The sequence below is a fragment of the Babesia bigemina genome (genome assembly GCF_000981445.1).
Source record: "Babesia bigemina genome assembly Bbig001, chromosome : I".
Lineage (NCBI taxonomy): Eukaryota > Apicomplexa > Aconoidasida > Piroplasmida > Babesiidae > Babesia > Babesia bigemina.
The window spans coordinates 2,435,876-2,462,487 of record NC_027216.1 but is presented as its reverse complement, the minus strand read 5'-3'; the positions used below and the strand labels follow the sequence as shown (position 1 = coordinate 2,462,487).

Below are 26,612 nucleotides of genomic sequence, written 5' to 3'. Positions count from 1 at the left end.
GCTGCGTTGAGCTACTCTCTGTGTTGCGAGCTTGTGAGCCCGCATCCTTCGAAGCGCGAGCCCGACAACGGGCGTGTCGCGCGGCCAGCGCGGCTCCGTGCAGGTCCGGTGGCCGTGTTGTGGGCAGTTAAATCAAATTTACAACGTGTTGTTAGCGGCCGACTGGTACATGCATCCAGCGCAGTTACGGGGCGGCGGCCAGTTCACCGTATAGGCGCTGTAGCCGCGCGTTCAAGTCTCGCTCCCGCTGCAGCTGTGCGAGCTGGAATGCTATTCTGGCTTCAGCCCAGCTGGCCTCGCGTATTTTCATGGCTTGGAAAGCCTGGAGGTCGTTTTCGAGTTCTATGGTGCGATGGTGTAGCTCCCCTACTACGATGCTGAGGATTAACCGTGTTGACCCACCTATATTTTTGAGCAGCAGCGTCTGCCTGTGCACATAACCCCCTGTTGCGATGGCACACTTGTTCTCCAGCGCCCTGTTCCGCTTGACTAGCGCGTCGAGGTGACGCGCTGTGTGCGTACATTGCCGTTCGCGGGACGCCGCGCGTTGCGAGAGCTGCATCTTTTCCTGGGGCACATAACGCTTCTTTGCACCGCTGTATCCAAACGTTCTGAAAATCTTCCTGCGCAACTTTGAGCGGATATGCCGTAAAATTCACCTCTCCGCTTCTGTGCTTATGGGTTCGTTGGGAGCGCCAAGGATGCTCCTCAACCGCGCTGTTTCCACTTTGAGTTCGCGCTCCGCCGCCTGTACACGTGTTTACAACGCAACTGCATACCGGCGACCCACCTTCATGTACTTCAAAGGTATGACATCGAGCTCTGGCACTGGCTCGAGGCAGGGCCTGCCTCCGGGTTGCGGATAATGGAGGCTGTCCCATTGCAGAAGCCAGATTACCTCCTTCTGTATCATGCCCGACGTCGTCATGTACTCATGGTCCTCCTTATGCGTAACCATGTCGTTCACGAAGACTATAGTACTGTACACCAGTGGTCGCTCCACCGCGCGCTTTATGGCGCTGGTGACGTTACGTTCTTCTTCCTCATCGCGCATTCTGGCAGCTATCAATTCCCGTTCACCCTGATCCGGCACGCGCTTTTCCTCCTGCGGGATGTAGGCCTGTGGTGGCCCCGTGAGTGAAATTTCCACCTGTGACTCCGGCTCTGGGAGGTTCGATATGCTAGCCTTCACCTGCAGCTTCGCCATATCCATTCGCGCCCTGCATTTTGCTAAACAGGCATGTATGATGCCCACCTGGCCCCTATGGGATCGTCGTCATCATCGTTATCACCAATGCCTCCGCTATATACACTCAAGGGCGTTTCGCTGTACTTGGAGTTGGCAGCGCTGCCAAACTTTCCGGTGAAGATGCTCATCGGAGTCTTTGCCTGCAAATTGTGCATATGACGCGCCAATCACCTACGATTAGCTTTTTGAACGGGTTAGGAGTCGAAGGCACTGGGAATTCGTCCTTTTGCCGGGTGCCCGGCGTGGCGGCGACGTTGGTCTCACCCTGCAGTTTTTGTGAAGCATGCGTTCGTCATTTCATACCAGCAACGGTGTCTGCAGCCGGTTCGCTGCCGCTGCGATGCGCGCCTCCTCCATGATGGAAGAGGTCATCGGGGTCCGAGCCACGGTGGACGTTGCCACGTTCTCCTCGAACATCTGCACGTCCGCGCCCATTTTCACGATCTGCACTATCTCATCGTCCGTCATTGTTGGCGTGGGCATGACGAGCGGCGCTCTGGTAGCGGTGGTTGTGTCGTACTTTTCGAAAACCGCAAGCGCCTCGTCGATGTTTTCCTGCTGCAACCTTTTGAGCTTCCTTGTATCGTCGTTGCGCATGCGTCTCTGTTCTTCATCGCGCCTCTTGCCCTCCAGTTGCTGTATGCTGCGTAGCGATTGATCGATTTCGTGCCCAGTTTCAGGTTCGTAGAATCCTTTGGGCGGTTGAGTCTCGAAGGGCACTTCCTTGACGTAGTCCATGATGGAATTGTGGAGCCTGAGAGCTCCCACGTTCACTCCTGCATTCTTTAGTTCCCTTCGCTTCTGCAGTGACGCCAGCCTGCGCGTCTGTTCAATTTGCTTTTCCCTGGCCTTCCTCTTGGCCTTCTTTCCACGCGTGTTTGCCAGCCTAGCGCGTGCCTCTGCCAACATTTCCTTCTCGTCGTCATCCATATCAACCGCATCCGCACGAGACGGTTTGGTTTCAGGAGCAGGGTCTATTTCACCGGGCATGAGCCGCCTGGGGTCCAATTCGTCGTCCTGAGCGCGCATTAGTGGTTTGATCGTTTGGGTCCTACCATGTCTCTGCCCTGCGCCTTGTCGAGGAGCCGCTCGTAGTGCTCCAGGCACTGGTGCGCCGTGCGCCCGATCATCGGCCCTATTGTCCTCCATTGAGTCGGGAACAGCTTGGCCAGGTGCAACAGCTTCTCCTCCTCGTCGCGTGACCACTCCGTCTTCTTGACGAAGGGGTTGAGCCACTCGTACCTACGGGAGCTGTGATTGCGGCGTGCTCTGTACCCACCATCTGGCCTTGCATTGCTTCGCCGACTTCCTGACGAGCAGCGAGGATACACGCGACCAATTGTTGAGGCCATATTTCATGACAGCGGCCTTGAGGACCTCATCCTCGCTGTTTTTCCAGACACCTCCCTTGAGTTGAATCCTCATTTTGTTAGGCAAATTTTATCTACGAACGGGACCTGAAGTGTCGCCGGGAACTGTGCTACGTACTGCATCTTCCCCATCCCCGGGGTGTCTGCGCGTCGGCATCCTTCTAAGCGTTTATTGGCTACAGACCATACACAATGCGATTATATAGTCGATTTAGTTCGCTGACTCCAGCGTGCCGTGCGCTGATTCCGCCTCCGGCTCGCCGTGTGTATCGCCGTGGAGAGCGCTGTTTTTCAGGCGCCACTGCCGCCGCGCAGGATTCCACCGACACATATCGCCCGTCTCGCGCGCGTTTCGCACTTCTAGGCGCATCGGCAACGTTAGCAACTGCGGCGTCCGGCTATTTGCTTTACGAGAGCCTCTACATCCCCGGCTGCGTCCGCGCCGCAATAGCGGAGATAAGGTATTCCGAACCTTCAATGCCACCACCGCAGACGTCTCAGGGGCAACAAGGCCGTTGTTGAGATCATCGGTGACAACATCAAATATCGCAGCGATTGGAGCGTTGAGGAACGCGGCGACGACGCTCTAGTTCGTGTGAACGCCTCCGGCAGCAAGGCTGGAGGCATGTTCACCTGCTACCTGTCGCGCATCGAAGGCTCATGGAAGGTGGTTACCCTGGACGTGATTTACCACGAACGTAAGGTTCCACCGCCCGTATAACATTGCCTTCAGCGAGGAAGGAAACCAAGTTGGAGAGCCAAGCCGTATACGATGAACTCGAGAAGGCGCTCGCCAAGTAGACTAGGACTCGTCGCGAAGCAGTTCCTGTAGCTGTTCACCCAGGTATTCCAGCTTTCGCTGCACATTTTGTCGAGTCATTGTGCACACCCACCTGTCTTGACCGGTTCTTCCAGTCGAAGTAGTTGACGCTGAGCACCTTCCAGCCTAGTGACCTGACAATCTGGTACTTCAGCCTTGTAATTGCGTGGAACTCCTTGGTCTGGTGGTAGAAGTGCGAATAACCGTTGACCTCTATCGCAACCTGTATAATGTAGCACGATAGAAACTTGGTTATACCTTGAGCTGCGGTAGCACGTAGTCCATGACGTACGGCCCAATCCTCTGCTCCGACTTGTGCTTGACCTTCAGATCGTCCAGCAGCCTGGCTATTTTGTATTGCATTTTTGAGGTGCTTGGCGGGAATGTCAGGTTTAGTGTGACAATGTCGTCCAGCAGCACCTGGTACTTGTCATCGAACGGCTTGAGCTTGTGCTTGAGGTTGAAGAGGCTGATGCACAGCTGGTTGACTTCAATGTCCACGAGGTCACGCAGATGCGTCGACACTCGGTCGAGCAGCACCTTCACAATATTCGTGGCTTCGGGCCCATCTGTGGATATTGAGTGTTGGGCACGAGCAACCCACATTCCTCGTCCTGAAGCGCCACCACCAGGGAGAAAACAACGTTGCACATCTCCTGAGGCCCCAAAGTGTATATGTACCCTGGCAGGCGCGAGTATACGAGCTTTTGGAATAGTCGGTTCCGGTGCTGCAGGAAGGCCAGGGAACGAATCACCATCGCCACTAGCGCCTTGTCCTGGTGCAGGGTGTGATCGACCGGATTCCACCTCACCTTGCATACTACATCGTATTTGTCATCGTTATTCAATATTTCATGCGATACTTTGTCGATTATGGCGCTGTCCGCGAGTCTCAGCTTCGCCGCGACGTGTAGCAGGAAGCAGAGGTCGAATGCGGAGAACTCGTCGAGGTCGTCAATCCTCGATTGCACGACCGCCTGGAACGTGTTCGGCTCAATGTACTGCAGCCGAGTGACGTCGATGAAGTACTGCGTGAGAGCCCTGGAGCCAACGGCATGATGTCGCTGCAGCACCAACTTCTCAACTACGTTCATCAACGATATCTGCAAGGGAGTGACCGAGCGCTGCGCACTACGCACCTTTTTGTACGGCACCTTAGCCAGCGCATGCACTACGCGCAACGCCTCCCCTAGGTGGACGCTTTTGAGCTCCGGTTTGAGTCGGTCGCAAAGCCTGCTCCATAGGTTGCCGTCTGTGACCCTTGTCTACCACCGGAATGAGCGCCTTCCGTTGCCGATGTTGCCTACCTTGGCCAGAGTCTCTGCAGCAGCGGCCAGCTCGCGGAATGTGAGCTCCTTGAGTCCCGCAGTCAGAGGGTCGAGCTGCCGTCCGCGCCTGGCGGCCGCTGCGGAGGCAGTGCCGACGACGGCAGTGGTCACATTGGTGGTCATACACCTCGTTGTTTATGTTAGTGTGCAGTTGAATGGCATGCAGTATAATCGCATTTCCACCGGTAATGACTGCGTTAACATCCCCGGTTGCTACGAGCCCCTGCACATCGGCGTAGCTTCAGCCGTTCCAGCGGCTTTAACTCCACCGGGACGATGTTTACACTCACCAACCGACGTTTCTCATCAGCCGGACTGGATGTGTTCATCAGCGGCGTCAGCCGCTACCGCCTGCTGAGCGCGTCCGACAAGCGTAAGCTGCTGGAAGCTCACCGCCATAAGGTCCGTTTGGCGCTCCGTGGTGACATGTGTGTGCAGTCGCTGCCAGAAGCAGCTTTGAAGGACGCGGAGAAGGCGTTAGACTTGCGAAGCGAGCATGCGGCCTCTCCGAGCCCCGCCTCTGCGACATCGGCTCCGTCCGAGCAGCCTACTGCCGCTGCGGCTTCACATCGCATCGCTGCCGAACTGAAGCGTCTGAAGGGCCGTTTACCGGGTTCCGGCCGCTTCCATGAGCGCAATCAGCCAATCGGTGTTGGCGTGAGCAAGTTTTTTATGGGCGTCGACCCCAACACCCCGCTGGAGCCGTACGACATTACGTATGTTGTGGTTGCGCTATCATCATGTCCGTGCACAGAAGCCCGTTATTCGACGCTGAGCGTGAGACTGAAACGCTGGTTTCCGACGTGAAGAAGGCAGCGGCGTATGATGACGTGCAGAGCATGCTGTCCGCCCTGCGCCCAGTCCGGCAGGTAGTTGTTGCTAACAGGTTATTCCATGCTCTGCGCAGGATACGTTAACGGACAGGTTCAAGGACGTGATGTCAAGGGCTATCGAGCGCAACGTTGCGCGTCTCGAGTAAGTCCATTTTGCTTCCGAGTGAGCCCACGCAGGCGCCCTGTTTTGTTCAACGAGCTGTCGGATTTCGAGTCAAGCTACGCCATGCACCGAGCCGCTTTGCGTAACCTTTTGGTGAACCGTTGCACGCGCAACGCGTTCGAAGAGACTCGTATCGAACGTTTCCTGGACCGTTTGAAGATTTCCGACCAGCGACTGGACGCCCCGCTGCCTCCTGAGGCCGTGGAGCCTCTGATGGCTTTTCAGGGTTACTGCAGCTACTCGTTCGACCCCTGCGTCCGTTTGGAGCAAAAACTGGACAACCTGCAACAACTCGTGCGCGCCATTGTCGAAGGCAAGTGCCACTTTCGACCCTTCACACTCCGCAGGCGACGAGTCGTTTCTCAAGCGCCTGGGCACCCCCGAGGAACACCCCGTAGGCCCGCCGTCGAAGTACCCCTTCAAGAACTATTTCGCGTTCGACAGCTGCATACCGAACGACGTAACTGGATCTATTCGCATGGGTAAACGCCGTGCGTCGCCGTCCATACGCTACCCCAACCTCCAGAGCGTGGCGCACTCGCTGCCGGCCGACCGGAAGTACCGCGCGGTCGTGAGCAACGCCATCCGCGTGCTGGAGCGCAGCAAGGGCTGGGACCACGCGAGCAAGGTGAAGGCCATTAACCGGCTGGTGCAGGTGTACAACAACCTTGCGCCGTCACGCTACTACTCCCGCGTGCTCGACAAGGCCATCCCCTCGGTGCGTGCCAAGGGAAGCGTCGTGCGCACGCGCTCTCGGCAGGAAACGTTCAACCGAGGGCTACACTACATCCAGTCGCTCACCCGAAACCACTGGATGAAGCGCAAGTGATGCCGCCACGCAGACGTTCGCGGTTGGTGGTGACTGCTAACATTAACATATCATTAATCGCACGAGCAACGGATAACCGTCCACAGCGTATTTCACCTCTCAATAACCTGCTTTGTTGATAATTAAGCGTTTTAAGTGGACAAATATGGTGACAGAAGTGGGGTTCGAACCCACGCCCTTTCGGACTGCGACCTGAACACAGCGCCTTGGACCACTCGGCCATTCTGTCTACAACCCAGGGCCGATTTTACGGTTAACAATCGACCACATCATACACACTGTCTACCGATGTACACATCACAAAAGTACCAAGTGTTTCATTTTTAATAATGTAACAGCGATGGGTTTGTTCAGCCGGTTAACTAAACGCTTCGCGTCAAAAAAGCAACAGAATGGGCGGGAGGAAAGTGCTTCTTCCTTGCTTTCTCGGACGTCGACAATTCAGAGTCGCACGCAGGATTTGGTCTGCCAGCGGTCGCTGTCGCCGTACATAGGCTCCCGCGACCTTGGCGCGGTGCCATCACGACCCTCGGCCGTCGCTGCGAATTGGGGGTGTATCGAGTACGACAACGGCTCGGAGTACCTGGGCTGGACGCTCGAGGGCAGGCGTGACGGCCCCGGTAAGATCCACAACGGCGAGATGGTGTACGACGGCCAGTGGCAGTGCGACCTGCCTCACGGGAGCGGCCTGTTCGCCAACGGCGACGAGACCATCTACGAGGGGAACTGGGAGAACGGGCTGCCTCATGGCCACGGCGTGGCGCTGTTCCCCGATGGTTTCACGTACGTCGGAGAGTGGAGCGACGGCGTGCCATGCGGCGAGGGTAAGCTGGTAGCGGATGAAGGGAGGGTGTACTCTGGGACCTTTTCCAACGGCCTCCCGAACGGCGAAGGCGTTTTGGTAACCTACAACGGCGTGCGTGTCATGTGCCACTTCGACGACGGCGTGCCGTTCGGACTGGGCGAGATAGAATGGCCCAACGGCATGCGCTACGTGGGCACCATAATCGAGGGCCTCCCGCATGGCCTGGGTCGTCTGACCGACGAGTCGTCGGTGACGCTGGGTCTGTGGAAGTGCGGAGTGCTGGAAACGCGCCTGAAGGCGCACGAGGCGCTGCCGGACGCTCTGAGAGACGACCCCGCCGTGAGCTACCTGGCTTCGCACTAGTTTCTGGCAGCATGCGCACGTGCCGTGCACCGTGTTCCTCGCAAGCGTATACATGCTGCCTGAATCTAGCCAGAAATGTAGTTGGACCCACAGTCGTAGCGGTTGCAATAGCTGCAACGTAGCTGCACAATGCCACCTCCAGAGGCAGGCGTTTCGCAAGAACAAGCTGCCAGCTCCCAACGCCGGGCCTAACCAGGCTGGGTAATACCCGCCGCATGTATACAGGGCTCATAACATCGCAAACGCAAATTATAATATATCTTATTTTTGTCATACATCGGCCCCCTTGCCGGCCAGCAGCGCCATGAACTGCACGATGCAGGCCTCGATGTGCCATATTTGGCGTGACCCCTGTTGCATGGTGTGGGAGAAATGAGCGGCGACGTGAATCAGCTTTGGTACCAGCTCCGGCTTGACTCGTTGCGACAACATGGTGACAAACTTTTCGAGCACCACCTCGCCGGGTATGCAGCACACCAGGAGCTCGTACACCTGCGGCCTGAGAGCGCTGATGGTGGACGGCGACTGGTTTTCCAGCACGGACTTGACTAGCTTCGCCACCTGCAGCTCCCACGGCATCAGGAACTCTCCCGGAGCTGCGGGGAACCCGCCCAATGCCATGGTCTCGAGTGTGAGTATGGCCCGTCTCAGGTTACGCCCGCTGGCATTGGCTATGCTGCGGAGGACCTCGTCCGAAGACTGCTTGGGAGGGAGCCCCTCGGCTTTGGCGATCCCACGTAGCACATCGACGATCTGAGCTCATTAAGTGCCTAGCCGCGATTTCCGTACCTCTGCGATAGTGTGGCTGCCGACACGGATGCACAGGCACCGGCTGCGCAGCGGCAGTATGATCCGTGAGAGCTGCTTCACGTGCAGGAACATGCGTGCATTCCTGATGTATGTCTCCATAGTGCGCCTCAGCGCGGCCTGTGCTGGCAGCGAGAGCGAGTCGGCATCTTCGAATAGGAACACTGCTCAGTATGTATCGGCCGACTGCTGCCACCCACCCCTGTACGCAGGCCCCTTGAGGAAGTAGTTGGATGCGGAAGGCGAGGCCGACAAGTTTTTGATGACGTCCTGGATGATGACCCTGTCCTTGGAACCTAGTTCCGTGCACGGGACTGCTCGGTGATGCAACTGTTCAACGGTTGACTCACTATGTATGTGATGGTCACTTTGGCACACGATGACGTTGTTTGAGGTGTCTACGTTGGAAACGACCTCCGTCTTCACCTGAGCGAGCATGACCATGACCATCTCCACTAGAAGCACGAACCCTGTCGATCGCTGCTCCGAACACTGCGCGCAGGGTCGCCATGATGCGTGTCTTCTTGCCAGCCCCGGAAGGCCCGTAGAAGAGCAGGTGCGGCAGCTCTCCATGCGACTTTTCGACAAGTTTGGTGAGAAGCTCATTGACTTCGCGGTGTGAGTTCAGCTCATAGAGCTGCTTCGGGCAGTGCTTGTCGATCCAGAGCATTGTGTCCACTTGTGCGATTATGTCATAGTCGGCCGGGGACTGCGGTGCGCTTTTCAGTCGAGTAAATCCGCCCTCGATTTGCGGTGTATTTCGTCCAGTTCCCTGTGATGGCGTGACATCTATGCGGCTGCCTCGTCCTACCTGATGCGCCTGAGCACCAGCTCGTCGCGTTCGTCGGGTAGACAGTCCAGCCGCTGGTACCTGCGGCCAATTTTAGTGTCAATATTTCCACAAACCTCGGATCATCTCGTAGCTGCAGCTTCGCCAGCCGCAGCTTGCTGTCAGTGGTCCCCTCCGCGTAGCACAACGTCTGCCGGAGGAGTACGTCGAATGCGTCCAAAAGCTCAGCCTTCTGCGGCATATGAGTTTCACACGTCACTCTAACCCACCGCGTCACGACGCCAGCGCCTCAAGCTGGCCTCTAGCCTATCCCGCGGCAGGTGCCCAAACAGGCGTTCGCCCAGTGTGTGTACGACCTGTAACGACCTCTATAAGCGATAACGTGCTCCACCCACATCGTCAAGCGGCGTTTTGATGTGCTCGTTGCCCAGTGTTTGCAACTTCTGCTCGAAGAGGGCTATCCTTGCCTCGAGGAAGTCGTCGACGAACTGCCGGTATATCCTGTCACGGTCCTTGAGGTGGCGGCTTTCCCCGCGCGGGTCACCCTCAATAAGAGCTTCGTCGAGAGGCTCGGGCTTCCCATTGTAGAACGGCATCTTGATCTTTTCGTGCAACATGCTGATGAAGGCCGTACGCGCCATGTCAGTGGCGAGTTGCTCTCGAGACTGCGCATGCTCCGTATGTCTACGTTTGCCGGAGTCACGCTCCCTCTGATATGTACCCGAACTAGCGTGCTTCCTGTCTGTCTGATTGCACGTGCTAGAGTCCTCCGCAGCCGGCCTATTTTCTGGCTGGACTTCCTTTGAGCCCTGCGTGCTCCCAGCCGCCGGTGCAAACTTGGCAGAGCGTTCGTTCGCAATATACTCCTTGGAGAGCTCCTTGAGGCTGCGACTGGACTCCTTGACCAGTTCCAGCCTCAACTGCATGAACAGCGACCTTCGCTGGTGATTCGGTATGGCGGTGAACCTTGTATCGTATAGCATCCTCGGCAGTGCCTGCACGACGATGACCCTGCTGTGTCAAAATAAGTCGTACCGAATCAAAGGTGGCGGATGGTGCTAGATTCAGCTCCCTGATTAGCGCCTTGAACCCTGCTATGTCTTCTTTCGAGGTCGACTTTGGAGCCGGCTCCTCAGGCTCCGGGGCGGGCGACGTTGCCTCCTTCGGCGACTCGGGCGCGTCCACGTCCGGCCGCTGCCATCGCGACTGCGAGCAATATTTACACACAGTTCGGCCTTACTTCCTTGGAAGCTCGGTTGTAGTAGTACACCTTTTTCGTGGAGGTCTCGACGCGGTACCTGAGCAGTTTAGCCGAACGGACGCCGGACCTACCACTTGGTCTCACCCAGGCGGTCCCACTTGACGGGAACGCCGATATCGTCCATCCTTTCGGCGCAGAAGTGTGTAGTGTGTCCGACATCCGACCGGGCACTGGTGCTGTGCCTTCCACTCGGCGCCGGAGACAGGCGGCCTGCGCTGCGCCGTCGAACGGCACACTATAGCCACTCGCAGACCGGTCATAAATCGCACTCTGCGCCACTATAGAACTGCCAGCTGCGGCACAATGCCCGTACAACGGGGACTTAGTGAATGCAATCCCATGACCATGAAGCACTGTAACGGTTAAACGGATGTTGTTAGGTACGGTGAGCACGTTTAATCCTGTGAACAGACACGTGCGACGGAATCAATAATCGACTGCAGAGGGTCTGGTAATAACTGGAAAGCGCTTCCGCTAAGCTCGAACCTTGGGTTGCTGAATAGCTCGAGCACGGCCAACTTCACTCCCCACGGGCACTCGGGTGGCGCCAGCACGTGCTCCAGGAGCACCCTGAGCATGACGTCCCGCGATTCTTCGTCGCCTGGCTCGCGAAGCTCGTCGAACATCCAGAGCACCAGGCAGCTGAAGAAGTGTGTATGGGCGTTCGGGAACCGCATGTGCCGGCATAGCGCATTGACGAACACGTACTTGCCCGCCATTGATAAGCTGCGCATGAGGTCCATGTACAGATAAATCCGTGTGTCGTCTGTCTGTACTTGGCCCGCCATGGCGTGCGGGAACTCAACGCCGATGTAGAAGGTAAGGGCGGTGAAGAGCGTGGGCGCCTGTGCGGGGTCGTTTATGACTACGTCCTCGAGAACCTCCAACAGTTCTTCGAAGTCCGCCCCGTAGATATTGATGGAAGATACAGGCGGTAACCGGTTCTTGTGCGACATGACACGTAGCAGTATGTCGAGTTGGGGCTTGATCTCGTGCCGGAAGAGTATTGTGACAATAAACGGAGCAACCCTCGGCATGTATAGCATGGCAGGAAGGTGGTCTACTGGCGTTTTCAATGTGCCGAAAGGCGTGGATTGGGGCTCAATGCTGCAACAGCCGACCAGCCGCTCGATCCGCGGCGAGCCTCCGATGCAGAAGTAGTACTCGACAATAAAGTGCGGGTAGTCTATGCACAGCCGCTGGACCAGCTCGTAGTACACCTGCTCCAGATGAGGCGTATGTTCCATCGCGTTGGTGCTCTGCATGAAGCACGTCGCCTGAAGGAGCAGCTTGGCCACGAGTTGCCAACACCTTGGCACTGCCATGGCTCCAGGCAACAAGCTCTTGTGCCCGACGAGCCTGATCCAGTAGTATGCGAACTCCGGCGCTCGCAGCGGCGAGATAATCTTGAGGGCGTTCAAGAACGTGATCCTGCAAACAATCTGTCCGTTGAGTGTCTCGATCTTGTCGAAGTAGTTCATCATGACCACCCAGAGTTTGTAGTAACCCATGTAACGCTCACCGTAGACAATCAGGCTCGCTGTTGCCGACAACAGCTTCTGCAGCGCGCTTGAGGGCGGCACATCGCTGCCTCCGACAAGTCTCTGCATGACATCGACCATTTTGGCCAGTGCGACCATGTTGTCTACCGGATGGTACGGGAATGCAGAGTCTGCAAGTTGCGCACTTGTGTAAGGGGTTCCGTGAGAGGGGGAGTTCGCCACGGCACTGCCGACACAGATGGCGAAGAAGTTATCCGTTCCGCCGTCCATCTTGAACAGGTTCTGCAGGTTAAATCTTTGGAAGAACTGGCGCCAAGCCAGGAGCAGGTTGTCGCCCTCATAGGACAAGCTGCACTCAATCCACTTGGCGAATATTATGGTAATGATGGCGCGGTGGGAGTCAGACACGGCAGGGGGCGGTGATACGCGTCTCACGCCTCCGAATCCGAGATTAACGATCATGGTCTCGCGAAGGAATACTTCAGGCACGGGGTCAGTGTCACTTTCCGGGCACATAATGTTGAACGAGGCGTAAGGTACGCACGCAGACAGATTATCCTTGATGATGGGTGTCAGCGACGAGACCACGATTCTCGCATCGCGGTGCAGATCCATATAATCCTTCAACAGCTTGCTACGAGCGTCCTTCAGCATTATGCCGGGGTAGTTTTCACACATATCCTGGCCGCATTTGGTGTTGGCAATTTCCCGTATGATTTGCGTGGCACGCTCCGGATGGATGCTCCGCTGGTCTACGACGGCTATCGCCGTGATCACGATCGTCATCTCTACCGCGTAAACGTTCTTTCCCTTGTCCATGGATAAAATAAGGAAGTGTGTCAGTTGCTGCCAGTCCAGCAAGTTGTATCGCAGCAACCCCGTAATCGTGGCCACGGTGAAAACCGTGTTACTCTCGTCAACTGGATTGGCATAGATGATGGAGCAAATTGCCTGCTTGACCGCGACGTTGAGCCTGGCGAGACCTTCCAAAACGCAGAGCAGAACCTCCACGTTGAGACCCGCGTGAGAGCCAATTCCCTCGCAGAGGAACATGATGAGCCTGTGAGCGATGGCCAGCGACGCCATCTCCATATCCTTAGAGTTCTGCATGACGTTGAGACAATTGGCGATGCACGTAAAGATTTCGTGGTCGACGGGGAGGCTGTAGAGCACCAGCAGCGCATGGGTGCTGAACATTATGGGTTTTTTACCCCGCTCTGCGGGAGACTGCGAGTACAGAATCGGCGGGAACAACGCGATGTCCCGTAGCGGCTCCCTAACCTCGCCAAAGGCCTCTTCGAACCTGGACAGTATCCCGTTGGACGGCGCCATGGGCATTGGCATGGGAACGGCTGGTGGGCCCCTGGCTGACGGAGGCATCGATGCTGGCGCTAAAGCTTGCGGAGGGTTCTGTGGCGCCTGTTGCTGCGCTGGTCTTTGGGGGGGCTGCGGTTGCGGCTGCTGCATTGGCGGTCGTTGGTGGTGATTCACGGGAGGAATATGTTGTTGCGGAGGCATTTGTTGATTCTGATGTTGTGGCGGTTGCGGCTGCGGTTGTTGTTGTTGATGCTTTTGCTGTTGTTGCTGCGGTACACGATGCAACTGTTGTTGACCTTGTCCCAACAATGACTGGCTTTTCTGCGGTTGACCCGATTGACCGTGTGCCGGTTGTTGAGCCTGTCCTAACAGTTGCTGGCTTTTCTGCTGTTGGTTTTGTGCCAACAATGGCTGGCTTTTCTGAGGTTGGTTTTGTGCCAACAATGGCTGGCTTTTCTGCTGTTGGTTTTGTGCCAACAATGGCTGGTTTTTCTGAGGTTGACCCGATTGACCGTGTGCCGGTTGTTGGACTTGTCCTAACAGTTGCTGGTTTTTCTGCGGTTGACCCTGTGTCAACAACGGCTGGCTTTTCTGCTGCTGATTTTGTCCCAACAATGGCTGGTTTTTCTGCGGTTGGTTTGGTCCCAACAATGACTGGCTCTTCGGCTGTTGAGCTTGTCCTAACAGTTGCTGTTGTTGTTGCTGCTGGTTCCGATGGGCCTGTTGTTGAACTTGTCCCAACAATGACTGGCTTTTCTGCTGTTGAGCTTGCCCTAACAGTTGCTGGCTTTTTTGTTGTTGGGCTTGTCCTAACAGTTGCTGGCTTTTTTGTTGTTGGATCTGTGTCAACAATGACTGGGCTTTCTGCTGCTGGCCCTGTGTCAACAATGGCTGGCTTTTCTGCGGTTGGGCTTGTCCTAACAGTTGCTGGGTTTTTTGCTGTTGATTTGGTCCCAACAATGACTGGCTCTTCGGCTGTTGAGCTTGTCCCGACAGCTGTTGTTGTTGTTGTTGACCCCGATGGACCTGTTGTTGAGCTTGCGGACCAGACTGCTGTTGTTGCTGGTTCCGATGGGCCTGCTGTTGGCCTTGCTGACCAGACTGTTGCTGGTGTTTCGGATTTCCGGATTGCCCATGCGACTGCTGTTGGCCTTGTCCAGACTGTTGTTGCTGCTGGTGTTTCGGATTTCCGGATTGCCCATGCGACTGTTGTTGGCCTTGCTGACCAGACTGTTGCTGTTGTTGCTGCTGGTGTTTCTGACTTCCGGCTTGCCCGTGCGACTGTTGTTGACCTTGTCCAGACTGTTGTTGCTGCTGGTGTTTCTGCTGTTGACCCTGTTGCTGCTTGTTGTGTTGGCTTTTGGGTTGAGGAGCCGGTTGCGATTGGCTGTGCTGCGGAGGCGCCACCGGACGGTTCGGACGCTGGAACAAGCTCCTGTAGAGCGTGAGGTTCCTCTTGTCCACAAAGACGTTCAGCTTGTTCCACTGCTGCAGCAGAGGCGGCAGCGTGATGGTGATCTTCGGCACCGTTTTACACGTCTTCGCTATATCAGGAACCAAGGCGTCGGCTTCGCGGATCGCACGTTCCCCCACGATCTTTTCGGCAACGCCCACCGCCGGCAGCAGGTTATCCTGACTAATAATCTGCACCAGCTGTTCTATCAGCACCTGGTCATTGCAATCCTGCGTGCGGTAGGTCTGCAAGGCAGCCCTCAAGCTTTCATGGAAGGCGATCCTCAGCGGCTCCTTGCAGGTGGCCCTTACTAGAGAGGTGGCAAAAGTCTCCATCATGGTGTGGATGGCGCCTCTCAAGGTGACCTCGTCGTCCTCTCCGGCGTAATCATTCGTGATGAGAACACGCGTGGTCGCCCTCGCAATCGAGATCGAGTGTTCCGAGACTATGGGCAGCACCCTGCGTATGGCCCTCTCAATTGCCACAGGCACGCACCCGCGTAGCTGCGGCTGGATTTCGAATATTGCGATCGCAGGCGATATAATCACCGCGCCGTGCAGCTTCTGGAGAAGGCGCTCGCCGTAGCTGCTCAGCGGCATGTTGGCGAGGTTCTCCACGACGGGCGGAGGGGGAGGCGTAGAGAGCTGCGACTGCTGCTCAGAAGGCATATTGGCGGGCAAGGACATGCCGGGCTTGAAGCTTTCGGGAGGAATACCCAAGAAGGAACTACTCAAAGCTAAAAGCAGCTCTTCGGATATTGAATCTAGTGACCCCTGCTCACCCTTGGGATTACCTTTATCGCGCATAACCCTGCCGAGCAGAATGTTAAGCTTGTCCCTGACGGACTCATCGTTTACAAAAGCGCCTTGAAGCGCTAACGGCATGTAGCGCATTATTTCCAAATCATAGAAGTAATTTGGCAAGCCTCTTGTGTAGAGCAATGGTGCACTTCCATAGACCCCACCAGACCTCACCGGCTGTCTGGGCGGCATGGTGGTCAGCAGAGCATTCTGCATGGCATGTTGCGCAGCCTTGGTTAACGTCGATGTCTGCGTACCAGATGTCAGCGGCGGCGCTTTTACCTTGCGCGGCGCCGGTTCCCGCGCATGTTGATGCGCCCCCTTATCCACCCTGTGGCCGATGACGGAGATGTCGAAGTCGGGCGAGTCTTCGGGCCGCACCTTGGACTCGAGCAGCCTGGTTTTGTTTGCGAAGCTGTTCATGTTGAGGTCGAGGTGTTTGAAGAGCACCTCCACCTCGAATACCAGGGAGGTCTTGAGCGCCTTCAGCCTGTGTACCTCCACAAGGAAGTTTAGCATGGCCGTCGTCCACGGGTTCGGCGGCTTGAAAATCTTTGAATGCTTTATGTTTTCTATAATCTTGCAGACGAACGGCAGTGCCGCTATCATGGCGCCGTTTTCGTACGCGTGGTAGATGACCTGCTTGAGGTCCAGGTGGCGACTCATGATGGGCATGTTTCGGCCCACCGTAATCCTGCCGATCCAGCTGCCCAGGTTCCTCAGAAGCGTGCGGTACGACGCTAGCCCCTTGAACTCGACGATGTTCTTCAGGCAGGCTGAGATGCACGCGTACGTGATCTGAATGGCCATGTCGAATATCTTGGGTATCTTGACGTTTTCGATGAAAATAACAAAGACCTCGTGTAGGTTCTGTTCCTTCGAGGCTCTCGTTTTGATGATGTATACTAGCAACCAGGACACGTTCTCGGGCGATAACACCTCGTTGACCTCCCGTGCCTTCTGCGCCGCGCTGTCGGCCGCCATGTTGTTGAAGGCGGCGTAGATTAGGTTCACCACCGGCCCTGGCGGAACCGTGATCGTGAACTCCTCCGCGACACCGTTCATGAGGGACTCCATCTCTCCGACGTCCAGCCTATCCCTATCCGCCGTGGCCAGCAGCATTTCGATATTGGGGGCCTCGGAGTCCGGAGCGTCCAAAATCGGACCCGGAAAGCAGTCCTCGGGGCGCAATATGATCCCCCGGTACTGGTCCACGTAGGTCGTGGTCAGCATGGCCTCCGTCATTATGGTTTGAAGCTTCTCGCAGGTCTTGTACAGCTGCGGGAAAGTCTCGCGCACGTCAGGGACGTCCAGCAGCTGACTGGCGAACCAGGGGAAGTTCGCGATCGACGTTTCAAACTGCGACAGCGCAACGGTGCCGAACTGGAACATCTTGGAGGACTTGCCGCGCCTGAGCGACTCGATGATGCAGCGCAGCGCGAGCAAGAGCAGGTTGCCATTACAGGTCAGCAGCCCCTCCTTAATCATCTTGCCGAAGAGCTCCGCGGTGATGGCGAGCTCCTGGACGGGGTACTTGGGGAAGAACCTGCACTCGTTGAAGAGTATCGTGAGCATGGTGCGATACGTATCCCTGTTCCGGGACCCGTCGGGGCTGCTGTCTAAGCGGTGCATCACTTCTATCATCTCGTCGGTGGTGATGTTCGAGACGTAGAGGTTGTAGAAGTACTTGTTGACCCTCTCCTCATCCGTCATGTTTTCGGCCTGCTCCAGCTGCTGCAGGATATTGGTCCGCGCAGCCGGTGTGTGGGTCGCGGCCACCATGGTGTCTTCGTCTCGTCACTCCGCGCTCGTAGTTTCCTATTACGCAGGCGCTCGCCACGCCAGTGTGGGTGCCAGGGAGCCGCGGCGCATGGACTCCGGCCGCGGCGTGGCGTGCTTAGGCTCGTCCGTTATAGTACAAACGACGGATCACTGTATAACGGTGAAGATACGACGCAGCGATAAATGTGTCGCGTTTTATGTGTGCCTCCGGTGGGAGGTTCGTCGCCCGCCATGTGTCCAGACACCCTGCGCGAGAGCACAACAGAGGGGGTTCCCAGCGGTCGGGGTTGCAACTCGCGTCCGCCGCGTGGATTCCACTGCTTCAATGTCAGCATACGGTTACAGCGCTATTGTGGTTCAACAGTGTCTACGGCTAGCGCACGCGCCTCTAGCCTTTCCGGTCGCTGGAGTCGCGCGCCATGGCATTCGCCTGCCGGCGCATCAGTCCGTACTTCTTGGAATCCTTGCGGCTGAGCTTTACCGCGTCCCTACAGCCTTTTCCGCCCTGCGGCGCGTTTGGAATCTCGTGGTTTCGCCTACCTCCCAGTACGACGAGCTCGACGCGGTGAAGCCGCGGTCGCAGCCGCGGCACTTGCTGTTGGACACCGGCTGCTGCGTCGAGCAGCGACCGCACACGATCATGTGTGCGGGCTCGTACGGGTGGTCCGACGCCTCGTCGTGGCATCCGTCACACGGGAACAGCTGCGTGTGTATGTGCATAGCTGTGGCTGCGCTGTCAGCCCACGTACCTTTCCGCAGCACGGGAACCTGAACCACCGAAACGACTTCCTGTAGTGTTTGCAGGCTCCGTTGTCCGGCAGAGGCGTGCCAACCTTCAGGCCGCGCGCCTGCTGCGCCTTTGGCCGTGGCGCCCTCGGGGGCACGAACTTCGGCTTCACGGCGATCGCCCTTAGCGGCATGACTACGGTCGGCGGGCAAACTCACTGCGGCGATGGAGCCTCGTGCCCGAATTCCACGGTGTTGAACTGCAGCGTGAGGCTGGCGAAGCAGCCGCGGCAGCTCGACCTTTTGCGCAGGCCTGACTCCCATGAGGACAGCAGCGTCGGAACCACGTATACGCAACGTGTGCGTCGCATGGCACGTCACCACTTGCACTTAAACCCACCATTCTGCACGTCCCTAACCTTGCACTGGGTGTCGCACGCCTCGCAGGTGAGGTAGAACTCGCCGTTTATGAGATCCTGCAATGCGGTCAGCTCATGCCTCCGGCAACCTGCCCTGAAAACGCAGTTCTCCAGGCTCATTCGGCCGATGACGGGTTGCGTGCCGAAGGCTATCTGCGGCTGGAACTCGCCGCGCTGGGCCATGCTGCAGTTGCTGCAGCTGCGCTGCACCACTGCGGTCTTCTTGTCCCCCATGGCGAACGTGGCGTCGAATAGCGCTTCGCATCGGGTGCAGGCCAGTTGCGCGCTGAGCGATGTAACTCTCGTGGCGTAGGGGACTTACACGAAGCTCACGACGTTGATGACGCTAACTTTTTCCAGCTCAAGCTCCAGCAGGCGCAGCTCATCACTCTTGGCGAGCACCGTCTCGAAGTCCTTGGGCATCGTAGCCAGCGATTTGTGTTCCTGTGGAGCACTGTCAACGGCCAGTGGCCACGCCTCACCTCGGTGGCCTTGTTGAGCAGCTGCTCCCTGCAGCGCTGGAACCTGCGCCGACACTCCTCCGCTGTCTTCGTCTTGACCACGCTGGCGACAGCCGCCCAGCGCTTCGCCGGGTCCGCCAGCGACTTTGTCTTCGCCAGCGCGAACTCCAGGCTGTCGACACATTGTGGTATCCGCAACCTCGCCACCTACCTCTTCTGCTCCTGCAGCGACCACGTGTCGGGGTCAGAGCTGGGAGTTGCGGAGGCGGCAGCAGCCGGCTCCTTGGCCTCTTTCTTGCTCTGTTGCGATCCGTACAGCGCGAAAATACGCGCAAGCTCCCGGTCCAGGAATTTCAGGCACTCGTAGACCACGTAGCGCTGTGATGCGCGGTACTTGGACACGAAGGTGAGCATCACCTTCTTGATGACCAGCTTGAGCTCGTGGCTAATGCTCGCGTTGTCTATGGCTATATCCGCCGCGGCGTTGACGCTGTAGCAGCTGGCGGGGGTGGGCGCCGCCCCGCCACCATCGGCGGAAGGCGCGGCGTCGCCGGGATCAGCTGGGCATGCCGGCTTCTCCGCCCCCAGCTCCTGAGATGCGCCCTCCGACGGCCATTGCCGGCGCAGAGTGAGCCGCATGGCGATAGCCCGATCGTCACCTAGGCAGGCTACCGGGAATGCGGGGTCTGTGGGCCGCAGTACCACCGCGGCGTTGACCTCGCCGCGGCACCAGGCGTGCTCTATGGGCAGAGGCTGCGCCGCAGCCTCCCCCGACCCAGCGCCGCCATGGCAATCCGAGAAGGTCGCGCCGAACAGCCGCTGCAACTTGAAGAGCTCCACGTAGCCGTCATCGCGCACCGGCAGGAGGTCAGACATGGCTGCCGAAGCAAGGCGACGCGAGCGTCGTGGACATCGATGTGTTAATATTCTAGCAGTGCTTAATGGCCCGTGTGTCCATTATGTGAGTGGCGAGTAAGGTGACCGATGTGCGCGGCAATGGGCCGCTTCACTAGGTGATGCGCGGCGTCCCCGTCATCGTCTGGCGCCTGTAGCCGGGTCGGACCGGCCAGGGTGCTCCAGAATGGCGTGACTAATACGATGGCGCCATTTGCGGCGGCGGAATTCCGGGATTAACGCGCTGCAGCGTTGCTCTTGCGTGCACTGCGCTGCATACACATCCGCTCAGACAGCCGACGCCGACCGGCTAGACACGTTCACAGACAGCATTGAGCCATGAAGACAGTCGCGCTCAGCGTAACTGCAGCCCTCGCGCTGTGCTGCGTCGGCGTGTTCGAAGCCGGCTGCGCCGAGGAGACCTACACATTCCCAGACGATTACGCAGGGCGGTCGTCTGGCTCCGGCAGCATCGAAACCATCCACTTCGCGTCGTACACCCCCTCGCAACACCAAATAGAATTCGCGAAGAGGAGCATCGCAGACGATGAGAGTCGGGAGACAATGAAGAAGCTGGTGGAGATCCTGCGCCAGTCCACCGCGGGCCAGAGTCAGGCGGACACCATCGAGGACTATTCCAACGAGTTCGAGAACGAGCCCGTGGCGGATGCGGCTTACGAGACGTCGGATCGCGGCAGTGCCGTTTCGACCGAGCTTGGCGCTACCGCGGGTTCCGCAGGGCGATACCATGCCGCTCAGCCTGCACACGATGTGAACGGCAACCCGCACACGGCCTTCAACCAGATATCTTCAGGAGTGCAGGTATCCGTCAACCACGGCCTCATCAACTCCCACCTGCACGAGATCCCTGAACCTCACTTCGAAGAGATCCATGCGCATGACTCCCACGGCAGCCACGCCCAGGAGGAGCCGTCAGCCCACAGGCAGCCAATCTCTGGTCGCGGACGCCACTTGGGCCACGTTGCTACGCACGAGAACGCCTTGCACGCACACCCTTCGTTCGTCGCTTACACTCCAAGTGCCCATCACGACAACGCCGCCCATGGCAATGCTCACCAGGATCAGCACTACCCGTACCACCAGCCGAGCCACGGTGGAGAATTTATAGCAGGACACGCCACACACAATCACGCGGAAATCGGTCCTCACCACGCGGAGCACGCGCCGGATCAGGAAGCCGTTCAGCTGGTTAATCGCATGTGCCAAGCGCTTGTACGCAACCCCGAGTACATGGCGTTCTGCAGAAACCCAGTGGTCCAGGACATCATCCGGGAGAACCCGCAGATATTGGATGAGCAGTACAGCATCGACATTCTGGGGCAGCACCTGCAGCCGACGAACAACGACATGGTCACGGACTTCAGGGACGGACACTCAGTGTCCCAGAGCATGCGATACTTCATCTCGAAAATCTGTGTTGGCCCGCTGCCAGCGGCCTGTAACAACGTCGCGCTACACGCGTGACTCAGAAGTGCTGCGAGGAGACCCAGTCGAAGATGAAGGCGTACGCCTCCAGCAGGAGCGCGACCTGCAGCGTGCGATAGCGCTCGCCGAAGTGCGCAATGATCCTGGTGTTACAGCTGTTCATAGCCTGAAACGGTGTGTATAATGTATAAGCTTTAACCCACTTCGGCGATCTTGTCCTCGTTTGCGTCCGTGAAGCGGTCCCTCACGAGGTCCACGATGGGTGACGTGCTCTCCAAGTATAGCGGCTCGTAGTGTTCGAACTCGCTGAAGGTGCACCTCGGCTCCAGCTCCTCGGTGAACTCCAGGCGCATTCGTACGCTGGCGCACTTGTTGGACAGGATCCACCCGCTGCTCCTGGACGTGTACTGCGAGGAGTGGCTCCTCCTGAGCTCTTGGGGCAGCATGCTGATGGAGCTGCACTTGCCGCGCCTGTAACCATCGGCCAGGTAGCAGTTCCAGACGTGCTGACGCGCGATGTCGTACCACCAGTCCAAACGTTCGCAGAAGTGCTGCGGCAGCTCCTTGTCCAGCGCCGTGAACGTGTCCAGCACCATGCCGTCCACGTTTATCGTCTCCTTAGGGCTGTCGCTCCCCGTAGACATGCTCGACTCGCTGTGTATGGACACGCACTCCATGCGCCTCGGCGTGGTATCTGCGCGTGGCGTGCTGTCGCACACCGCAGAACCCGGGAACGGGAACCGGGGCTCACGAATACGGATCAGGCCCCTCTCGTCCACGGTGGCGAGGAACATCAGGGGGAACACGATCGACGCAGCATCCGCGCTCGGCATCAGCACGTCCCGCGGCGCGGCGAACGTCATGTGCAGCCCGTATTCCCTGTCACCTTCCCTGAAGACCTTGAAGACCACATCGCGATTCGGCGTCGCTATCGCGCGCAGCTGCATTCGCGAGAGGAAGTTGTGCAGCAGCGTGGGTAGCTTCTTCGAGTCGGTCAGCTTCAGCGACTCGACGTACGCGTCAGCGCGATACGACGTCGTCAACTCGCGCACCTGCCGCATCGCCTGCTCCATGCGGGTGACGAGGGACTGGCGCTTCGAATTGATCGAGGCGAGCTCCTGTGTAAGCATGTCGCACGCCTTTGTGAGCGAGTCGCAGGAGCCCTTCTTCTTCATGCGCAAACGCATCTCGTTGCGCACCAGGTTGATGTTGCGCCTGTAGTCGTCGCCGGCATCATCCATCGGGATCTCGTTTTCAGCGGTCGTTTGCTTCGACAGCACCGCCGACAGGCGCTCCCACGACGCGTTGGAGGACTGCTGCACCCTGCCTACGTTGAACCGGACGTGGTGCACCTTGCACAGCGTGTCCTTTATGATCTGGTCGTACTTCGCGCCCCTCTCGCGGAGCACCGCGGTCAGTCTCGAGCACATGTTGGAGTAGAACGCCATGTTGCGATTTGCCTGCTTCAGCCCCAGCGCGGTGTCGACGATCTTCGACGCCGTGTTGTGCTGCAGCGTGGATTGTGCGATGGATAGCGCATCTTTCGTGTGCTCGTGCATTTGGAACACCCAGTTGCACCACAGGACCAGACACCTCAGCAGCTCACGAAACGCCTGTCGGTCGTAGTTAACGTCGACGTCCACCGAAGGCGTCTGCTCGGACGACGTGCAATCCGTTTCGCCCTCGAGCCGCACCTCCGGAGTCTCCTCCGAGTCCATGTACGCAAAAAAAGAGTCAACCAGCAACATGAAACGCTCCTCAGGATCACCATATTCCGACCCCGTTGCCTCGATCTCCCTAATTAACTTGAAACCCGGCAGGTCGTCGAAACAGCTGCGGAGCAGCTCGAGCGATTCGTCTATGAATAGCAAATCACTTTCACTAGGTGAGAACGGGAACTCCACGTTGGGGCAGACGCGGCTGATTGACGCTCTGTCGAACTTGATCCTGCCTTTCACCGGAGTGGATTCCTCGCGGGGCCGCTTCGTTCGACCGGGCTCCGCATCTTCCTCACCGTCCTTCAGCGGCGGGTTGAACAGCTTTTTGACAGACTCCTCGGGCGACGCGCCGGCGAAAATCAGCCCGCAGCTGTCGTCCGTTGCGGCAGCGTCAGTGGCCGGGCAGTCGACCGGATGCGTTTCGATCTTTTCTAGGACCTTTACCGGCTCCATTTGCGATGTTAAATGTTGTTGCATTAAATACTTATGAATTGACGCTGTAGGGGCCGTAATCGCTGCCCGTGACTGCCATGCTGCCACAATGGCAGCTGGGCTTGCGACCGAACGGGATTCCTCGGCCCAGGCCGTCCACGAGCCACTTCGCAGCGATAGGTGTGCAAGAAGCAGTCAAGACACCTTCGCACATCGCAGTGTAACGGTTTCGGCGGTGGCGGGCCTACGCTGCGACCCAACCACGCCTCAGTGAAGGCGAGGCTAACGGCCATAATTGTCTATTTCCTGTTTCAGCACTTTGCTACTAGTTGTACTACTCAGTATTGTCGCTGCAATGAGTCTCAACACGCTTGTCGGCCACCACCTCCTGGGTGCTGCGGTGACTCACACACTGCTGCCGGAGACTGGTTACGCCGCCACCCGCCTGGGCCGCAAAATCCGTATGTCACTGGTCTCGGGTAGCGTATAGATGCAGGTTTCTCCATCGTGGCCCTTATCATATCGGCCCTCCTGTGGAGGGAGCTGCCGGATGACAGCGAGACCCTGTACGGCATGGTCGGCCTTCCTACGAACGCAACGCAATACAACATCGTCACCCAGCACTCGAAAATCAAGGCCGAGATGCAGGTGTGTGGCTCCCCGGGGTGAAATTGCATGAGTCGCAGGACAACGCGTCCATGGAGAACGCTGACAAGATCAAGGAGGCCTTCCAGATCTTGATGAACGAGGAGAAGCGTCGCGGGTACGACAGATTTGGCGATGTGCAATCATGTAGGTGCTACAAAAGCCTTTTGCATTTTTTGCAGCCCTCTTTGCCGATGCTGACCTCCACGTGGTGGCCACCGTTCTGTCCCTGGCCTTCCATGCGCTCTCCTGCATCATGTGCATCGCCTTCTTCAGCTCCAATCAGTTTGCACTGAGCCGTTACGTAAGTGTGAATAGCATACGTCTGCGTTTGTCGTGAATGTGCTACTGCTTCCCGCATTATGAGAGGCAGTATCGTAGACATTGTGTTTGCCCTGGCATTTTAGAGATCGGTGGCGTTATATTGCTGCTATATGGTGTGTTAATATCGGTTGACCATGTTTCGATTTTTGTGTGCGTCATAATATGCCTCCTGCTGTATACCGTTGCTGGCGATTAACGGTGTGTTGGATGGTGGAAACCACTTTAAGGGCGCAGCTCCAGTCCGTCTATTAAACATCCACCTACCTATTGTTGCTATTGTTTGTGTATAATGCGCATATTTGTTTGTTGGTATATATTGTGTCGCGCTAAAGGTTTATCTGTGCACCAGTCATTTTTCATCGGTTAACCATTTGCGTGGTGCATTTTCGCCCCCTGAACTAACGGCGTCTCAGTTTATGTTCTTGTATAGTGCGATTGCGTTCGCACTCGAGATGGAGTGCCGTTTCGTCAAGAACAGCAGCTTCTTCAAAAACATCTACTACGTCAACGAGCTGCTGCCGTTCCAGCAGGTGGCCTTGATGCGCCGCATCGCACCGTCTGTTGCGCTGCTGCTCAACCTGGTCTGTGCCTACTTCTTCGTGGACATGGACAAGTTCCACCTCTTCCTGTGGCACTCGGCTGTCTCCACAAATAGGGCTATCATCGAGAAGATGACCGACGTGGTCGACGCAACAAGTAGGTTCACGCACGGCCGTCGACCAAAGTTTGCCGCAGACTACGTGAGGACGCTGCCAAGTCACTCTACTGCCGGATTGAGGACGCCAACGTCTCCCGCGCAAAAGGTAATGTGGCACTTCACTGCGGTGCGCATTTTCAGTCATTTTCATGGGCAACGAATTCCGTAACGCCGTCTGCTCACAGTGTACTATTATGAAAAGAAACGGGCATGCTGCATGCGACATTTATTGTGCTTCGTGTCTATAATTCGGCAGCAAGTGCCACATGATGCAATTGTTGACACTCCGCAGGCCGGGGGCAGCGACGAGGAGGGTAAGAGCGAGGGCGGGAAATCTTCCGGCAGCTCTTCTAAGAGCGCGAATGCCGTGAAGGAGATTCTGGACTCAATGAACGAGGTTGAGCGTCAGAAAATCGCCGAACTTCTCAAAATAACGGTAGGGCGTCGCTGTAGTAGCTCCACAGACACTTTCAGAGCTCCAACAGGCGACCTGCCAACAACTGGTACTCAGTGATGCAGTCTTCAGCTGTGCTCGTGGGGATATTTTTGGTTGTGAAGTACTGCTTCGGCTGATGTGTGAACGTGAGGCGCACAGACACACCAGCCGGCGTGCCGTCTGAGCCATGGATGCGCCATCGTTCGGTTTAATAAATAAATATATAGATACAGACAGAAGGTACCGACATGGCTTCCGGTTCAGACAGTGGCGCCTTTTTAGGGCATGGCAGCTTGAAGAACCAGCGTGGAGACACCGTTAGTGCGCAGGAGCTCCATGGCAAGTCCGTCGGTCTGCTGTTCTGCGACGGCAACAACCCGCGCTGCCGATCAATCACACCATTTCTCATACAGGTACTTACACCGCAGTGCAACCCGTCTCTTATGGCGTTCGCAGTTCTACAACAGCGTGAATGGACCGGGGACAGCGCCGAAGATAGAAATCGTCTACGTGAGCTGCGACGCTACACGCGAAGCGTTCGATAACAACGTTAGGCGCATGCCGTGGCTGCACCTGGACTACGACGACTCGTTGCTGCCGGTGCTGCGTCACAGGTATAACGTCATCGAGTGCGACTCGGAGTACGGTAAGTTGTCCTTACGCCGTGTGACCATGTGGCTCACATATATTCAGGCAACTTCAACTCGGTGGAGATACCGTCCATCATTGTGGTCAACAGCCACGGCAGCGAGATCCAGCGGTTCCCTCTGTACCACGGCCGTGAGCAGAGTGCGCAGGCTCTGAGGCGTTGGGACTGGCGCAACTGCCTTTTCGCATGAGCACGCTGCGACCTTGGCGTCGCCTGCGCGGCTGGATAGAAGTGACTGCGTCTAACACAAGTTAATGAATTTCAACATTAAGTGCAAGCGTGCGCCGAGCGGT

General features: G+C 57.3%; 12 protein-coding genes across 12 annotated transcripts; 5 read left to right on the top strand and 7 right to left on the bottom strand.

Annotated features, from left to right (window-relative positions):
- Window positions 1-184: 184 nt before the first annotated feature.
- Window positions 185-2,674, bottom strand: BBBOND_0111140 (cell division cycle 5-like protein, putative; the record flags this gene model as incomplete). Its single annotated transcript, XM_012911548.1, has 8 exons — window positions 185-623; window positions 660-748; window positions 791-1,220; window positions 1,256-1,389; window positions 1,425-1,514; window positions 1,553-2,266; window positions 2,305-2,491; window positions 2,529-2,674. 8 exons carry the CDS (start codon window positions 2,672-2,674, stop codon window positions 185-187), a joined length of 2,229 nt encoding a protein of 742 aa, XP_012767002.1.
- Window positions 2,675-3,421: 747 nt separating this feature from the next.
- BBBOND_0111130 (hypothetical protein, conserved) lies at window positions 3,422-4,890 on the bottom strand (the record flags this gene model as incomplete). The annotated part of the gene is made up of 6 exons (XM_012911547.1): window positions 3,422-3,478; window positions 3,513-3,662; window positions 3,698-4,008; window positions 4,044-4,542; window positions 4,579-4,704; window positions 4,747-4,890. The coding sequence occupies 6 exons, from the start codon at window positions 4,888-4,890 to the stop codon at window positions 3,422-3,424; spliced, it is 1,287 nt and encodes a 428-aa protein (XP_012767001.1).
- Window positions 4,891-5,043: 153 nt separating this feature from the next.
- BBBOND_0111120 (hypothetical protein, conserved) lies at window positions 5,044-6,592 on the top strand (the record flags this gene model as incomplete). Its single annotated transcript, XM_012911546.1, is given in 5 exon segments — window positions 5,044-5,483; window positions 5,522-5,636; window positions 5,675-5,742; window positions 5,778-6,057; window positions 6,077-6,592. 5 exon segments carry the CDS (start codon window positions 5,044-5,046, stop codon window positions 6,590-6,592), a joined length of 1,419 nt encoding a protein of 472 aa, XP_012767000.1.
- Window positions 6,593-6,932: 340 nt separating this feature from the next.
- Window positions 6,933-7,760, top strand: BBBOND_0111110 (MORN repeat containing protein, putative; the record flags this gene model as incomplete). Its single annotated transcript, XM_012911545.1, has 1 exon — window positions 6,933-7,760. One exon carries the CDS (start codon window positions 6,933-6,935, stop codon window positions 7,758-7,760), a length of 828 nt encoding a protein of 275 aa, XP_012766999.1.
- Window positions 7,761-8,030: 270 nt separating this feature from the next.
- On the bottom strand, window positions 8,031-9,237 carry BBBOND_0111100 (replication factor C 38 kDa subunit, putative; the record flags this gene model as incomplete). The annotated part of the gene is made up of 4 exons (XM_012911544.1): window positions 8,031-8,513; window positions 8,550-8,731; window positions 8,768-8,993; window positions 9,037-9,237. 4 exons carry the CDS (start codon window positions 9,235-9,237, stop codon window positions 8,031-8,033), a joined length of 1,092 nt encoding a protein of 363 aa, XP_012766998.1.
- A 53-nt stretch (window positions 9,238-9,290) lies between these two features.
- BBBOND_0111090 (hypothetical protein, conserved) lies at window positions 9,291-10,777 on the bottom strand (the record flags this gene model as incomplete). Its single annotated transcript, XM_012911543.1, has 7 exons — window positions 9,291-9,339; window positions 9,379-9,438; window positions 9,474-9,589; window positions 9,627-9,713; window positions 9,753-10,352; window positions 10,393-10,563; window positions 10,598-10,777. The coding sequence occupies 7 exons, from the start codon at window positions 10,775-10,777 to the stop codon at window positions 9,291-9,293; spliced, it is 1,263 nt and encodes a 420-aa protein (XP_012766997.1).
- A 236-nt stretch (window positions 10,778-11,013) lies between these two features.
- BBBOND_0111080 (transcriptional regulatory protein, putative) lies at window positions 11,014-17,472 on the bottom strand (the record flags this gene model as incomplete). Its single annotated transcript, XM_012911542.1, has 1 exon — window positions 11,014-17,472. One exon carries the CDS (start codon window positions 17,470-17,472, stop codon window positions 11,014-11,016), a length of 6,459 nt encoding a protein of 2,152 aa, XP_012766996.1.
- Window positions 17,473-17,860: 388 nt separating this feature from the next.
- On the bottom strand, window positions 17,861-19,954 carry BBBOND_0111070 (CHY zinc finger domain containing protein, putative; the record flags this gene model as incomplete). Its single annotated transcript, XM_012911541.1, has 8 exons — window positions 17,861-17,977; window positions 18,013-18,174; window positions 18,222-18,381; window positions 18,418-18,511; window positions 18,599-18,903; window positions 18,940-19,061; window positions 19,100-19,250; window positions 19,290-19,954. 8 exons carry the CDS (start codon window positions 19,952-19,954, stop codon window positions 17,861-17,863), a joined length of 1,776 nt encoding a protein of 591 aa, XP_012766995.1.
- Window positions 19,955-20,311: 357 nt separating this feature from the next.
- On the top strand, window positions 20,312-21,457 carry BBBOND_0111060 (hypothetical protein, conserved; the record flags this gene model as incomplete). The annotated part of the gene is made up of 1 exon (XM_012911540.1): window positions 20,312-21,457. The coding sequence occupies one exon, from the start codon at window positions 20,312-20,314 to the stop codon at window positions 21,455-21,457; it is 1,146 nt and encodes a 381-aa protein (XP_012766994.1).
- Window positions 21,458-21,612: 155 nt separating this feature from the next.
- On the bottom strand, window positions 21,613-23,589 carry BBBOND_0111050 (hypothetical protein, conserved; the record flags this gene model as incomplete). Its single annotated transcript, XM_012911539.1, has 1 exon — window positions 21,613-23,589. One exon carries the CDS (start codon window positions 23,587-23,589, stop codon window positions 21,613-21,615), a length of 1,977 nt encoding a protein of 658 aa, XP_012766993.1.
- A 334-nt stretch (window positions 23,590-23,923) lies between these two features.
- BBBOND_0111040 (DnaJ domain containing protein, putative) lies at window positions 23,924-25,807 on the top strand (the record flags this gene model as incomplete). Its single annotated transcript, XM_012911538.1, has 8 exons — window positions 23,924-24,029; window positions 24,065-24,216; window positions 24,255-24,360; window positions 24,396-24,517; window positions 24,951-25,233; window positions 25,273-25,361; window positions 25,491-25,670; window positions 25,709-25,807. 8 exons carry the CDS (start codon window positions 23,924-23,926, stop codon window positions 25,805-25,807), a joined length of 1,137 nt encoding a protein of 378 aa, XP_012766992.1.
- Window positions 25,808-25,918: 111 nt separating this feature from the next.
- Window positions 25,919-26,509, top strand: BBBOND_0111030 (nucleoredoxin, putative; the record flags this gene model as incomplete). The annotated part of the gene is made up of 3 exons (XM_012911537.1): window positions 25,919-26,083; window positions 26,127-26,316; window positions 26,364-26,509. 3 exons carry the CDS (start codon window positions 25,919-25,921, stop codon window positions 26,507-26,509), a joined length of 501 nt encoding a protein of 166 aa, XP_012766991.1.
- Between the last annotated feature and the right edge of the window lie 103 nt (window positions 26,510-26,612).